Genomic DNA, 12,667 nt, shown 5'->3' with positions numbered 1-12,667 from the left:
AGCACATTTTTCATTATATTCATTACCTCAGTTTGTGTGTGATGGTCATAGACTGACTGCACAAATTTAAAAAGGAGACCAAATACTTGATATTTAAACAACTGATGAAGATTGGAACCAGTAAATAAAAGTATATTCTAAGGTCAAATGATGTTCATGCTGTATGTAGCATACCCTTACATGTCATTTTATATTATTGATTAATCCTCTTGCAAATAAAACTTTCTTATCCATTTTCTTTTAAATAGTAATCCTGCCATTCATCCAAAGTCCATCAATGTGTTGAGAAATCTGTTGTTGAACCACGACTTAGATGTGAGGTATACAGACCCAGAGATGAAGGCCAGACTTGCTGCTCTGTACATGCCAGTTATAGGAATTGTTATCGATTCATTACCACAGCTATGGGACCCAAATGTTGAAGGTCGCCTCAAAAGCTTTAACTTTGAATCTGATGCAGATAAGATTAATCAGCATATTGCTATGGAGATAGCTGGTTCTAGTGTATTTGCAGGACGAGTGCAGGAAAGTCCTTCCTATGATGGGTCAAAGGTTAGTTCCTTCTGTCATGTACAAGAAAAAGGGGAACATTATAATTGCAGGGAAATGAAATTTAATTAAGTTTCCAGTCTTGGATTTATGTACAAAACATGACTATAGTCCTATATATATATATATATGATATATGTTGAAATTAATAATGAGAATTGCAGTTTTTTTCTTAGTTCTAAAGGATGACACTTAATATGCTTTAAATCCACATTATCTTTGTTGGATTACATATCATAAGGCAAAATGTTGAGTCGAGGAACGATAATGTGCTTGAAAGACTAATGCCTATGAATACATACAGCTTCTTCATTTTTGTCTTGCCTGAGACAGACTTTATGCATGATATTACTGCAGGGTCAACAGTTTATTATTTGTTTTTACAGCCAAGAAAGTGTAATCTGAATGCAGAATCTACAAGAAATCTTCTGATCTGTTTTATGTGGGTGATTAAGAACGTTGACCAGTCAGTACTACGTCAGTGGTGGTCAGATATGGACGTGGGTGTACTACAACAAATACTGGACGTTATTTATTATGTTGTATCAAACTTTGAGTATAGGGTAAGTGATCTGCATCAGAGTGTGTGGATGTTGCACATTTAAATGGCTAACATCATGTAAAGTATCAGATAAATTAATCTATTTGTTGCATGAGTATTAGTTATATTTTATGGTTAAAGTTTGAACTTTAAATCGACATCTGATTGTAAAGTTTAGGTGTTCACCAACATACAAGTACACAACGTGAAAATGTAGAAAGCATGTTTTATATAAAAATATGAGGAATTGTGATCTACTTTAGAAATTCATTTCAAACTAATAGAAAAGTGAGGGTTGCAAAGTGATAAAGCTTTCATTAAATGCTCATTTCAGGAATTATTTTTGGAAAGTGCTTGCTTGTTTACATTAATATAGAATAGAAATAACAGCATGATTAGTTGTAAATCCAGAAATTATTATTTATTACTTCAATACTTTTATGAATAACAGTATTTCAAATTTAATGGATGTGACATCATTACTTATTTTGATAAAATAATTTGTATTGGAAAAGAATTATATAGCTCTTCACATCGTGGTTTTTCAAATATTTTGGCCTCGCACATCACATTTATTGTTGAGATCCGCATCGGAGCAGTAAAATTTGTACTGAATTTGTTATGATAATAAAGAAGAATAATAATGAAATAAAATGCTTATTTTTATTGACACAATTTTTGCAATGGTGCTCTTTTCTCATAAATAAAATAAAACAAAAATAATAAAAAATTTCAGAATCTACAGGTTCAAATTCTGTTAGTTTTCAGTCACAAAGTTAAAAATGTTAGAATTTTGTTTTGGATAGAAAAAATATTCAGATTTACTGCTTAATCTTAATTATCATACACACTTCTTTGCAAGTTATCGGTATAAGCAGGATAAATATTACCCTCAATTTTAGTAGTCTAAAGTAATCAAATGAATAGGTATTTGATAACACCATTATGTATGTATTTATAGATTGTCTTTTACTTCAAAGTTAATTTGAATTAACATTAACAAAGTTAATTTGAATTAGTGTTAAATAATTTTGTGATTGTGAATTTTCATTGTTGTTTGGAAGAAGTTTTATGTATGTGGACATACTACAGTAGACATGATGCCATACCATAGTGACTTTTTGTTCTTTGGATTTTCACACATCAGTTCTGAAATTATACAGATTGGTCCATATTTTGCCGGCCAAATGAAAAATTACACCAATTTTCTTACATTTCAAAAATTTAGATGAAATAATTAATCATTTGTACTCAAGTAGTAATTGTATAGAAACATCAATTCTGTGTTATATTTTAAACTTCTTGTGTTGTATGTTTGGGTTTTTTTTTTAACTTATTTTTGTTGTATGAAAATCCAAAGGATGGTGTGACCTCAGGTAGTAGTAGTTCCTTTTGTTATTGAATTTAGAATAGTTAAATAATATAATTAGAACCCTGCTACAATAGAATAGACTGTGTTTTAACTTTTTATGTATTTTTTGTCACTAAAAAGGCTATAGTAAAGCTGAATGGCTGTACTGTAGAATATTCATACAAATCATTCATATACTAATGTGTGAAAATAGTGAGAATAATCTGTTATATAGATACAATGGATAAGCGTGGATTCTTGAAAAAGAAACCATGAGCCCGGAGGGCGAATGGTTTGTTTTTCATGAATCTACGCTTATCCATTGTATCTATAACTTAAACTATTGTGTTAATTTCTTTTCAAAATTAAAGCCTTTTCTTAATTATAAGGTATTGTAAGTGAGTTTAAATAACCATGTTATCGTGTCCAACGATGCATTGATAAATCCCAGATCACAATTAATTGGTTAACAAAACACAAATATAACACTTCTACCTTTAAAGATCTTTATATTACCAGTCATATGAATATTATCTGTTTATACAAAATAAGACATATTCGAAATTATTTCTAATAAAATTGAAAATGGAAATGGGGAACGTGTCAAAGAAACAACAACCCGACCAAAAAGCATATATAAAGTATATATAATAAGTATGTTATCGACATTTTTCTAGCACTCTAGGCACATCACGATTTTCTCGCATAAGAATTTGCGAACAAACCTTTGTAAAATTATGTAGTAAAACAGATGAAATCATACTATATTTATAAAACAAATATTGACAAATAGAATGTAATCATTTTTGTTTCAAACATGTGAAATAGCCAATAATAATGAGAAAAAAAACGGTAAAAACTCGCTATTATTACAAAAATATCCACTATAACATGCAAAATTTGAAAAAAAAACAGGATAACTTAAGAATTGGAACAACAGAGAGAATACAGGGATTCGAACCTAATCCGACAAATCCCTATCTTTGACTCATTGATTTTAACCATGCTAACCTCGCAGCTACCAACTCATACTATACGACTGCCTATTGTGTCTATATAAAGGTACAAGCCCTGTGTGTCCGATGAACCGATGTATATCAGATGTTCATTTAAATATATAAAATAGACATATATAGTGTAACCCATTGGTAGCCGAAAGGTTTCGTAGATGAGTTGATGTAAATCACACATAACAGATTTCAAGGAAGGGTTCGATTCCCAGTGAAGGCATATAAAAATTACAAAAATTAAAGGTAAGTTTTTAAATTAATTCCATTAGTGAACAGAAATCAGTAAATTAGCCAATTCAAACTTAATGAAATTAGGCACACAAAGGAAACAATTGAATATAATTTGGTGAGTCAATTTCAGCGGCAGATTTAGGAAGCGTTGATTCTAGAAAAAGAATCCACTGTAAATGAATAGGCTGACGTCACCACAATGGTTTAAGTAGATTTCTTATTCATAGCAGAGTAAACTTAATGCTACAATTCATTGGGGTGTAAAAGCGTTGACCGAAGTACATTTTGTATGAAGCGCTCCATTCTAAAAATGTGTGCACGGTCAACGCTTTTACAACCCTATGAAATTACTAAAAGAAGCATTCAATACTTATAATTACATTTTTTCGCTATGATCATGCAAACACAATTACTATCATTTTTTCTTTTATTTACCTGTGCACTTTATTGTGGAAACGTGTGTCATCATGTATGTTACAATTCATGAAATTCATTTAGAAAATGAAGAACGACGCGAGATTGCTGTTAGCCAATCAAAATAACGTATAATAATGAAACATACATCTAATGTAATTATAAGGGAAAACATTTACAATTGAGCATTTAATCTATGCTTTAATGCCATATTTTATTTTTTAGTTTCTGAATATAAATTTGAGTTTAATATAATGGTTCTATTTGAGTCAATTAAAAAATATATATTCTGTAAAAGTATTTGCTTTTTACCTTTATATGTACAACAAAAACTTTATACGTTAGATTGTATTTTGAAATAAGTTTTTAAATAACATGAAGATAGACTCTACAAATTCTGTGCACAGAATATTATTCATTGTAGTATTGATTCAATGTTTCATTCATCAAATTTATACATCCGTTTATCTCTCTACCCATTGCTATATAAGAAATCTTAACAACAATTCATTGTTCATTACATCAAAACAATAACAATCACTTCATAGATATTGTTTACGTAATTGGGACATTCTAATTATCATTTCAAAGTGTTTTAATTAATCTGTGGTTGTGGTTTTTATACATTAACAGGATTGTGGAAACTTGCATTATTTTGGACACCAGTGGAACACCATGTACCATCAACCAACCATCTTAGCATGTCTCTCCAATGTTAACTTTGACCTTGTAGAATCCAGATTTCCACTTAACCTTTAACCTTATAAATCAAATTCGGGTCATACATCTTCATCACATTTTAGTTTGACACTAGTTTGGCATGATTTGTTGTGTGTCCTCACCTTTGCATGTTGTCGAGTGCTTCAGAAGCAACACCCAACATGGATGCATGTTTTAACCAGAGGAATATTTTAGGGGAAACATGGCATGATTGATAAATGACATAGTTAGAAAACTGTTGTAAATACTCAGAGACTTAAAAGAATAATAAAAATAGAAAAACATCAGTTACAGGTAAAGATACAATTTGCTTTATAAAAATACCTGATAAATAACTGTTAAAAGGTTTACCATGAAATTAAAGGGTTTTTTTATAAGATGGCATAGTCCATTTCAGTGAATTCATTGTAGACTAGATGCAGTATAACAAATATTAATCCATGTAATCATTTAAAATTCACCTTTTTATATTTACCCAAACATATTCTAAGACTTATGTCATAGTAGCATTAGTTTGAAAGTCATTTAGGAGGTACAGATATATATCAATTCAATATTTTTTATCCAAGTACAATCCTTCATTAAGCATTGCAAAAAATTGTATTAAATTTCCTAGGCCAATTTTAGTCAAAATATCAGACAGCATTTCGAATTAAATGATAAGTATCTAAATTAGACTTTTATAGATATAAATTTCACAATACTTTGAATGATAGAATGGCCTTCTGTAGAATTTAAAAAAAAACTTTGTAAGTCATTTATTGAAAGATCGTTGTTTTTTGACTGCACTCTCTTCTGAAAGAGAGTATTATAAAATTTGCACATTCATTAGTAGTCTCATAAACATTATAAGATATAATTATATAAAATTATCTGGCCAAGTTGGAATTTTCCCCCCGTATTATTAAGTAATAACAGAAATAACATCTATTCACAGAGCAACTTATCATATGGTCTTGGTATTTTTTTACAGATCATCTCATCATATGGTCATGGTCCTTTTTCACTGATGAAACTTACCACTAGTGTTATCAACCGCAGATATTGAATTTTTTTTTTTTTTTTTTTTTTTTTAAATTTTACATACTTTATTGAAAACTTTCACATTTTTTAGTTGGATACAGAAAGTACCGGTACCTTATCCCGGCCTCGTTAAACATTAGATTGTATATTTAGATAGAAAATAGTTAGATATTGAATCTGTTGAAACATTAAATCTCTATATTATTATTCTAATAGAATTTCATTAAAAATTTGAAAATAAAGACACAATCTAAAAAGATTTTTACCTTCCAGATATAGACAATAAATCATATTCCATTATGGAACTAAATCTAATATTGATAGCATCTAAGAACTAGATAATAATTTTACATATCCTAAGAGTAGTAAATAATCAGCTTATATATAAACACCTCCTAATACTTTCATGTTAAGCTATAACGATAACGTGACTTTTTAGTTGTCTCTAAGTATTTAGGATTGACCTCTGTTGACCCATACATATTGTACTATTGGATTCTCAGGCTCGATGGGCTCGACTTCAAAATCTGTGCTTAAATATAACTGGTTCTACTGATACCTTGGAAGAATGGAATGATGGCACAGAGAGTTCTCGTCCAAAAAGTGCAAGTTTACCAAAATCCTACGAGCAGTTATGGGAAGGGATTCAGCGCAAATCTGTGGATTTTCTTCGAGGCTCTGGATCTTTGCTTAACAGGAGTTTAAGTAAAGATGATTCAATTACACAGGTATACAACCCTTTAAATTTTTCACTAATTATTTCTAATAATACAATTTAAGTTGTTTCTTTTTTGTTTTAATCACAAAAAATTCTTATAAAGAAGGGTTGCTAATTATGGAATTATCATGATATTAATATTTTTCTTTCAACAGTTATAACTCAGATTATGTTTTTTCTTATCTTTGCTGTATCTAATGTTATATTAATCCAAAAATATTGAATAACCTTTCTTTTTAACGGTGGAGTACTTTTCTTCTTGGCTTGTGAAATATTTGTTAAGTAGAGTTAAAGAAATGAAATACAAAAAAAAAATACCATTACTTTATCACCTTTGATTATTTCCTTAAAAGGGAAAGTGAACACTAAAAAAAATAAGTTAAAAGGGAAAAATACAGAGAATTATTGCATTTTGAAGTAAATGTCTTGTTTATAAAGGCCTGCCATTAGTTCTAATGAAGAACACAGTAAATTGATGATGGTATTAGAAGCACTGAATAATGATAATTTTCATCCCTATGTGCATCATGATAAAATTAATAGAATTGCACATTAGAACATTCCTTGTTCACATTTTTTGCATCTTGTACACCTGATATTGTTGTATCAATCAGTCATCTTTACTCTGTAGTTTCATTTTAATATCCATTGACGAATAGATACTATATAACTTCATCCAGTGATCTTTGATGGATTTGAGTGTGTATTAAATGGAATTGTTGTCTATGGTATCTCTCATTTAATGTTGTGACCTTATTGAAACAGTTGTTTCATTGTGTCTTTTTGTATACTAATGTTAATTACAGGGTAAAACATGAGTTTATTTAAACTTGTGTTCTCATCTTAATACTTTAAGACCCTTTGTACCATCCCATTCGAGAAAACTATTTGTATTAAAATTCTATCCTGTATCACAAATTGATAATGTGTTTCCATGGAATTTTTTTTTTTTATTTAGACCTCACAAATACAGGATTTCAATATATAAATTTGTGTCTGTCCATCAAAAATAGAATGCATAATGAGAAACCATGGCCTGCCTGTTTAACAGTCTGTCTGACAGGCTGAATGAATCCCACTCTAAACTTGATGTTTTGACAATATTCACTTTTGGTGATGCAAAGTCATGAAATTTGTTCTAGGAACTAGGTATTTATGGACAAATGAATGACCTGGCAAGCAATTGACTGTGCATTTCTGACAATTTTCACATTCACACTATTTAGCTTTCAAGAAGAACACAAATGGAATTAGAAGTAGGAGATGTGTGTCCTCTTATATTGAGAAATTACCAAGTATATAAACAAACCTTCCATATAAATTTTCAGACCTGGCACTTATTAAATATTCTGCAGACTTTTCTATATAATTGCAATATGATTTGAATGTCTGAATACTTTTTGGCAACACTCTCTTTGCACAGTTACTAGGCATGACATATATGTGTAAATAGTCTGTAAAATTTAAGAGTGTTTCTTGTCCTCATGACATAACTTTTTATTTCTCTGTTAAAAAAATTAATGGAAAAGGACTGAGGATAAGTTTTGTCCCGCCTTCAACGAAAGTCGCAGAAGGCCAGACATAGGTATTATGTTTCCAGCGACGACATCATCATTGTCGTTTACGTCATCAGTTATTAAGTTTTCTGCTTAAGTTAGTTTGATAAGAACTACTTGTGAAAGAACAATGATATATTGTATGAAGTTGCATTACTATCGGTACATATCAGTTTGACGACAATTTAAGGCCATGCCCCCTAGGTCATGGTTAAGTGACTTTGAATTAATTAGCAATCTTCAATGTTTTCTGCATAAGTCAGTTTGATAGGAACTTCCTGTGATAGATCAATGATATTTTCTATAACGTTACATTACTATCAGTACATATCAATTTGATGACTATTTTGAGGCCCTGCCCCTGTTGGTCATGGTCTAGGGACTTTCAATTAATTACCAATTTTCAATGTTAAGTTTTTTTACTTAAGTTCGTTAGATAGGAACTACTGACAATAGACAATTATATTTTCTATAAAGTTACATTACTGTCTACATCTGAGTTTGTCAAACATTTCAAGGCCCTGCCCACTAGTTCAGAGTCCAGCAACTTTGAATTAATTAGGAATGTTGCTGTCCATCAGATTGTCTTTTTCCTAATTTTATGCCGACAGGGGAGATATATCTCTGTGTCAACAGTTTATTTTTGTTGTTGTTGATTTCCTCCAATCAGATAAGTTCTTCCATTTAGAGAGAAAATTATTGGATATATTGTTTATCCTGTAAGATCAGAAGATAATTTCATCAGTTACAATATAATTTTGCTCAGGGAAAGAAAAGCTTAGCTCAGTATTCTCAGCAGACATTAAAGAAAAGTGTGGATATGAAGTCAAGGTTAGAGGAAGCCATACTTGGTAGTTCTAATGCTCGTATGGAAATGATGAGAAGACGTCAAAATTCTTCAGCATCATTGGCAGGAATAGCAGGTAAACTAGGGGAGCTAACTTTAAATTAGGAGTTTTAATGCATTATTTTGGAGGTGATTTAATTTCTGTTAATATATTTTTTATCTTTATCAAGTATCCATGGAATTACTGAAACCTTTGATATTACTGACATGTTTTATTCCAGACATATGCGTCATTTAACTAACTTGTATAAAAGAAACAAAAGAGAGTTATCAGTGCTCTTCACTTGCTTAACAACTACTACCTCACAAGTATATAATATATTAGAGAGAAGGGAAAACTGTAAACTAGGAATTATTTTGGAGATGATTTGGAGAAAGGTGAACTATCTTGATTTATATTTCAGGTGGTCCAGGGGATAGAACACCACCTCTAGCAAATGTTTTAGGTATAACAGAGTCAGGAGGTAGACTCAGATGGAGAAAGGACCAACTTCTATATAAGCCAACTGTAGAACAACCAGATATGTATGTATCCTGTATTTGGCTTGGTTATTAAATATGAAAACACTTGCTTCATATTTTTTCAAAAAAAGCAGCTTCATACCAACACTTTTCAATAATGTTTTTGTAAGATAAAAGTCAGCAGGTTTTTGTAGTGCCTCGCCTAAGTAGAAAAAAGTAAGACTTAGGCGTGGTGTTTCCAGCATCAACAATGTAGTAATTTGTAATTAGGTCGGTTTAAGGGGAACCACTATTGGTAGGTCAATGATATTCGCTATGCTGTTGTTGGCACTGGCACATCTCATTTCCATGGAGATTACATGGCCCTCCCTCTTCATCATGGTTCATTGACTTTGAATCTTTTGCATGATTTACATGTTTAAGTTTGTGTTTAGGTCAGTTTAAAGGGAACAACTTATGATAAATCAATAGTATTTGGTATTTCTTATTTCCACAGAGGTTATTTTGCCCCACTCCCTCAGTCATGGCCTATTGACTGAAACTTTTGCATAGTTTACATAGTAAGGTTGGTGATACAATGTAATGTCAGTTTAAGATGAACTACTAATGGTAAGCCAAGGATATTTTGTAAGCAGTTATATTAGCATTTGCACATCTCATTTCCATGGAAATTGTATGGGACTGCCCCCTTCACCATGGTTCATTGACTTTGAAACTTTTGCATAGTTTACATATTAAAATTTGTGTTTTGTCAGTTTAAAGAGAACCACTTATGATATGTCAACGGTTTTAGTAAGCAGTTGTATTAGCATTAGCATTTTTAATTGACATGGAGATTATTTGGCCTTGCACCTTCAGCCATTGTTAATTGACATGGATGTTATTTGGTCCTGCACCTTCAGTCATTGTTAATTGACATGGAGGTTATTTGTCCCTACACCTTCAGTCATTGTTAATTGACATGAAGGTTATTTGGCCCTGCACCTTCAGTCATTGTTAATTGACATGGATGTTATTTGGCCCTGCACCTTCAGTCATTGTTAATTGACATGGAGGTTATTTGTCCCTACACCTTCAGTCATTGTTAATGGACATGGAGGTTATTTGTCCCTACACCTTCAGTCATTGTTAATGGACATGGAGGTTATTTGTCCCTACACCTTCAGTCATAGTTAATGGACATGGAGGTTATTTGTCCCTACACCTTCAGTCATAGTTAATTGACATGGAGGTTATTTGGCCCTGCACCTTCAGTCATTGTTAATTGACATGGAAGTTATTTGGTCCTGCACCTTCAGTCATTATTAAATGACTTTGAATGTTTTGCATAGTTTAATTGATAAAGTATTGCCATTTTGATTTTAACTTTTGCATTATACTTTCAAAATTACATAAAGGCAAGACATATCCTTGAGTTAACAGGTTATATTTGATTACATTGTACTTCAGGTCAAAGCCAAGAGATGTTGAAGCTGATGCTCATATTGAGGGGAATCTAGCTGCAGAAATCAGTATGACCTGTCTAGATACGATAGAACTCATTACACAGGTAAGTTCAAGTAGAGGATATACTCATATTGAGGGGAATCTAGCTGCAGAAATCAGTATGATCTGTCTATAGATACAATAGAACTCATTACACAGGTAAGTTCATGTAAAGGATATACTCGTATTGGGGGGAATCTAGCTGCAGAAATCAGTATGACCTGCCTAGATACAATAGAACTCATTACACAGGTATGTTCCTGTAGAAGATATCCTCTGAAAATGTTCAAATGCATGCTTAAATTAATTCAGGCAATTTCTTATTCTCTGATACTGAATTTAAAAAAAGTAATGAGGGCGTAAGGGCATTTTGTTTTTGTTTTTGTATTTGTAACCATGTTAAAATGTCTATAAGTAAAAACCTGAGTTTCCAAATGCCTGAAATGTTTTAAGGCTTCAAAATTTAAACAATATAATCAAAATTCTCTTTTCCTGTCAGCAGCAATATCTAAGAGCCAGAAATTAGTTCCATATGGCACAATGGTGAAATCTTTATAAAAGATTTAAAACAATTTTAAGGAATCTGATTAAACACGTTAACTTTGAAATAGTGATTCATTTTTAAAAGAACATGTAAGAGGGTATCTGCTTAAGATTTTGTATTTTACTTGGCATCTTTCTATCTCCGATACATATTTTTTTCAGATTGCCAGAGCAAATGGTCACAATCAGATATTGAGCAGTGCCTTGAGAGTATTGTTACATAGTTTTGGTCTGAATCAGAGTACTTTAGTCTTACAGAATATGTTTGCTTCTCAGAGGGCACTCGTCACAAGGGTGAGTATAAATATAAAACAATAGATTTACTTAATACATTGACTCTTTATTGCCTGTATATAGTTCTAGTCTCATTTTGCAGGCTGCATGAAACTTGAGCTTCAATGGGTCAAAGAGGTCCATAATAAGGACAAATGTGTTAATTTCTATGCCCCGGCCGTAGTGGAGGGGGTATTAAGTTTTACCCTTGTCCGTCTGTACGTCCCAAAATTGGTTTCCGTTCTCTAACTTGAGTTTGCCTCAACCAAATGTTATGACACTTATACGCAATGCTTATTACCACAAAACACAGATCAAGTTTGAATTTTGGTGGTGTCACTTTAACCGTTCTAGAGTTATGCCCCTTTATAAATGGAAAAATTGCAAAATTTTTAGTTTCTGTTCTCTAACTTAAGTTTGCCTCAACCAAATGTTATGAAACTTATACACAATGCTTATTACCACTAAATACAGATCACGTTTGAATTTTGGTAGCATCACTTTAACAATTCTAGAGTTATGCTCCTTTATAAATGGAAAAATTGCAAAATATTTAGTCTCCATTCTCTAACTTAAGTTTGCCTCAACCAAATGTTATGAAACTTATACACAATGCTTATTACCATTAAACACAGATCAAGTTTGAATTTTGGTGGAGTCACTTAAATGGTTCTAGAGTTATGCTCCTTTATAATGGAAAAATTGCTAAATTTTTAGTTTCCGTTCTCTAACTTAAGTTTGCCTCAACCAAATGTTGTGAAACTTATACACAATGCGTATTACCACAATATACAGGACAAGTTTGAATTTTGGTGGCGTAACTCAAACCGTTCTAGAGTAATGCCCTTTATAAATGGAAAAATTGCAAAATTTTTAGTTTCCGTTCTCTAACTTAAGTTTGCCTCAACCAAATATTATGAGACTTACACACAATGCTTATAACC

General features: G+C 31.5%; 1 protein-coding gene across 1 annotated transcript in view; it reads left to right on the top strand.

Annotated features, from left to right (window-relative positions):
• The window catches only part of LOC127735792 (dedicator of cytokinesis protein 7-like), an 82,918-nt gene that overhangs the window by 50,705 nt on the left and 19,546 nt on the right, over positions 1–12,667 (top strand). The window contains exons 28-33 of the mRNA XM_052246114.1: positions 249–552; positions 936–1,112; positions 8,880–9,036; positions 9,365–9,485; positions 10,872–10,971; positions 11,613–11,744. Of these exons, the coding sequence (XP_052102074.1) occupies positions 249–552; positions 936–1,112; positions 8,880–9,036; positions 9,365–9,485; positions 10,872–10,971; positions 11,613–11,744 (991 nt within the window). The remainder of the gene's footprint in view (positions 1–248; positions 553–935; positions 1,113–8,879; positions 9,037–9,364; positions 9,486–10,871; positions 10,972–11,612; positions 11,745–12,667) is intronic.

The sequence above is a fragment of the Mytilus californianus genome, unplaced genomic scaffold (assembly GCF_021869535.1).
Source record: "Mytilus californianus isolate M0D057914Y unplaced genomic scaffold, xbMytCali1.0.p SCAF_1, whole genome shotgun sequence".
Lineage (NCBI taxonomy): Eukaryota > Metazoa > Mollusca > Bivalvia > Mytilida > Mytilidae > Mytilus > Mytilus californianus.
The sequence above is the reverse complement of the archived record's forward strand: the minus strand, read 5'-3'. Positions and strand labels throughout refer to the sequence as shown.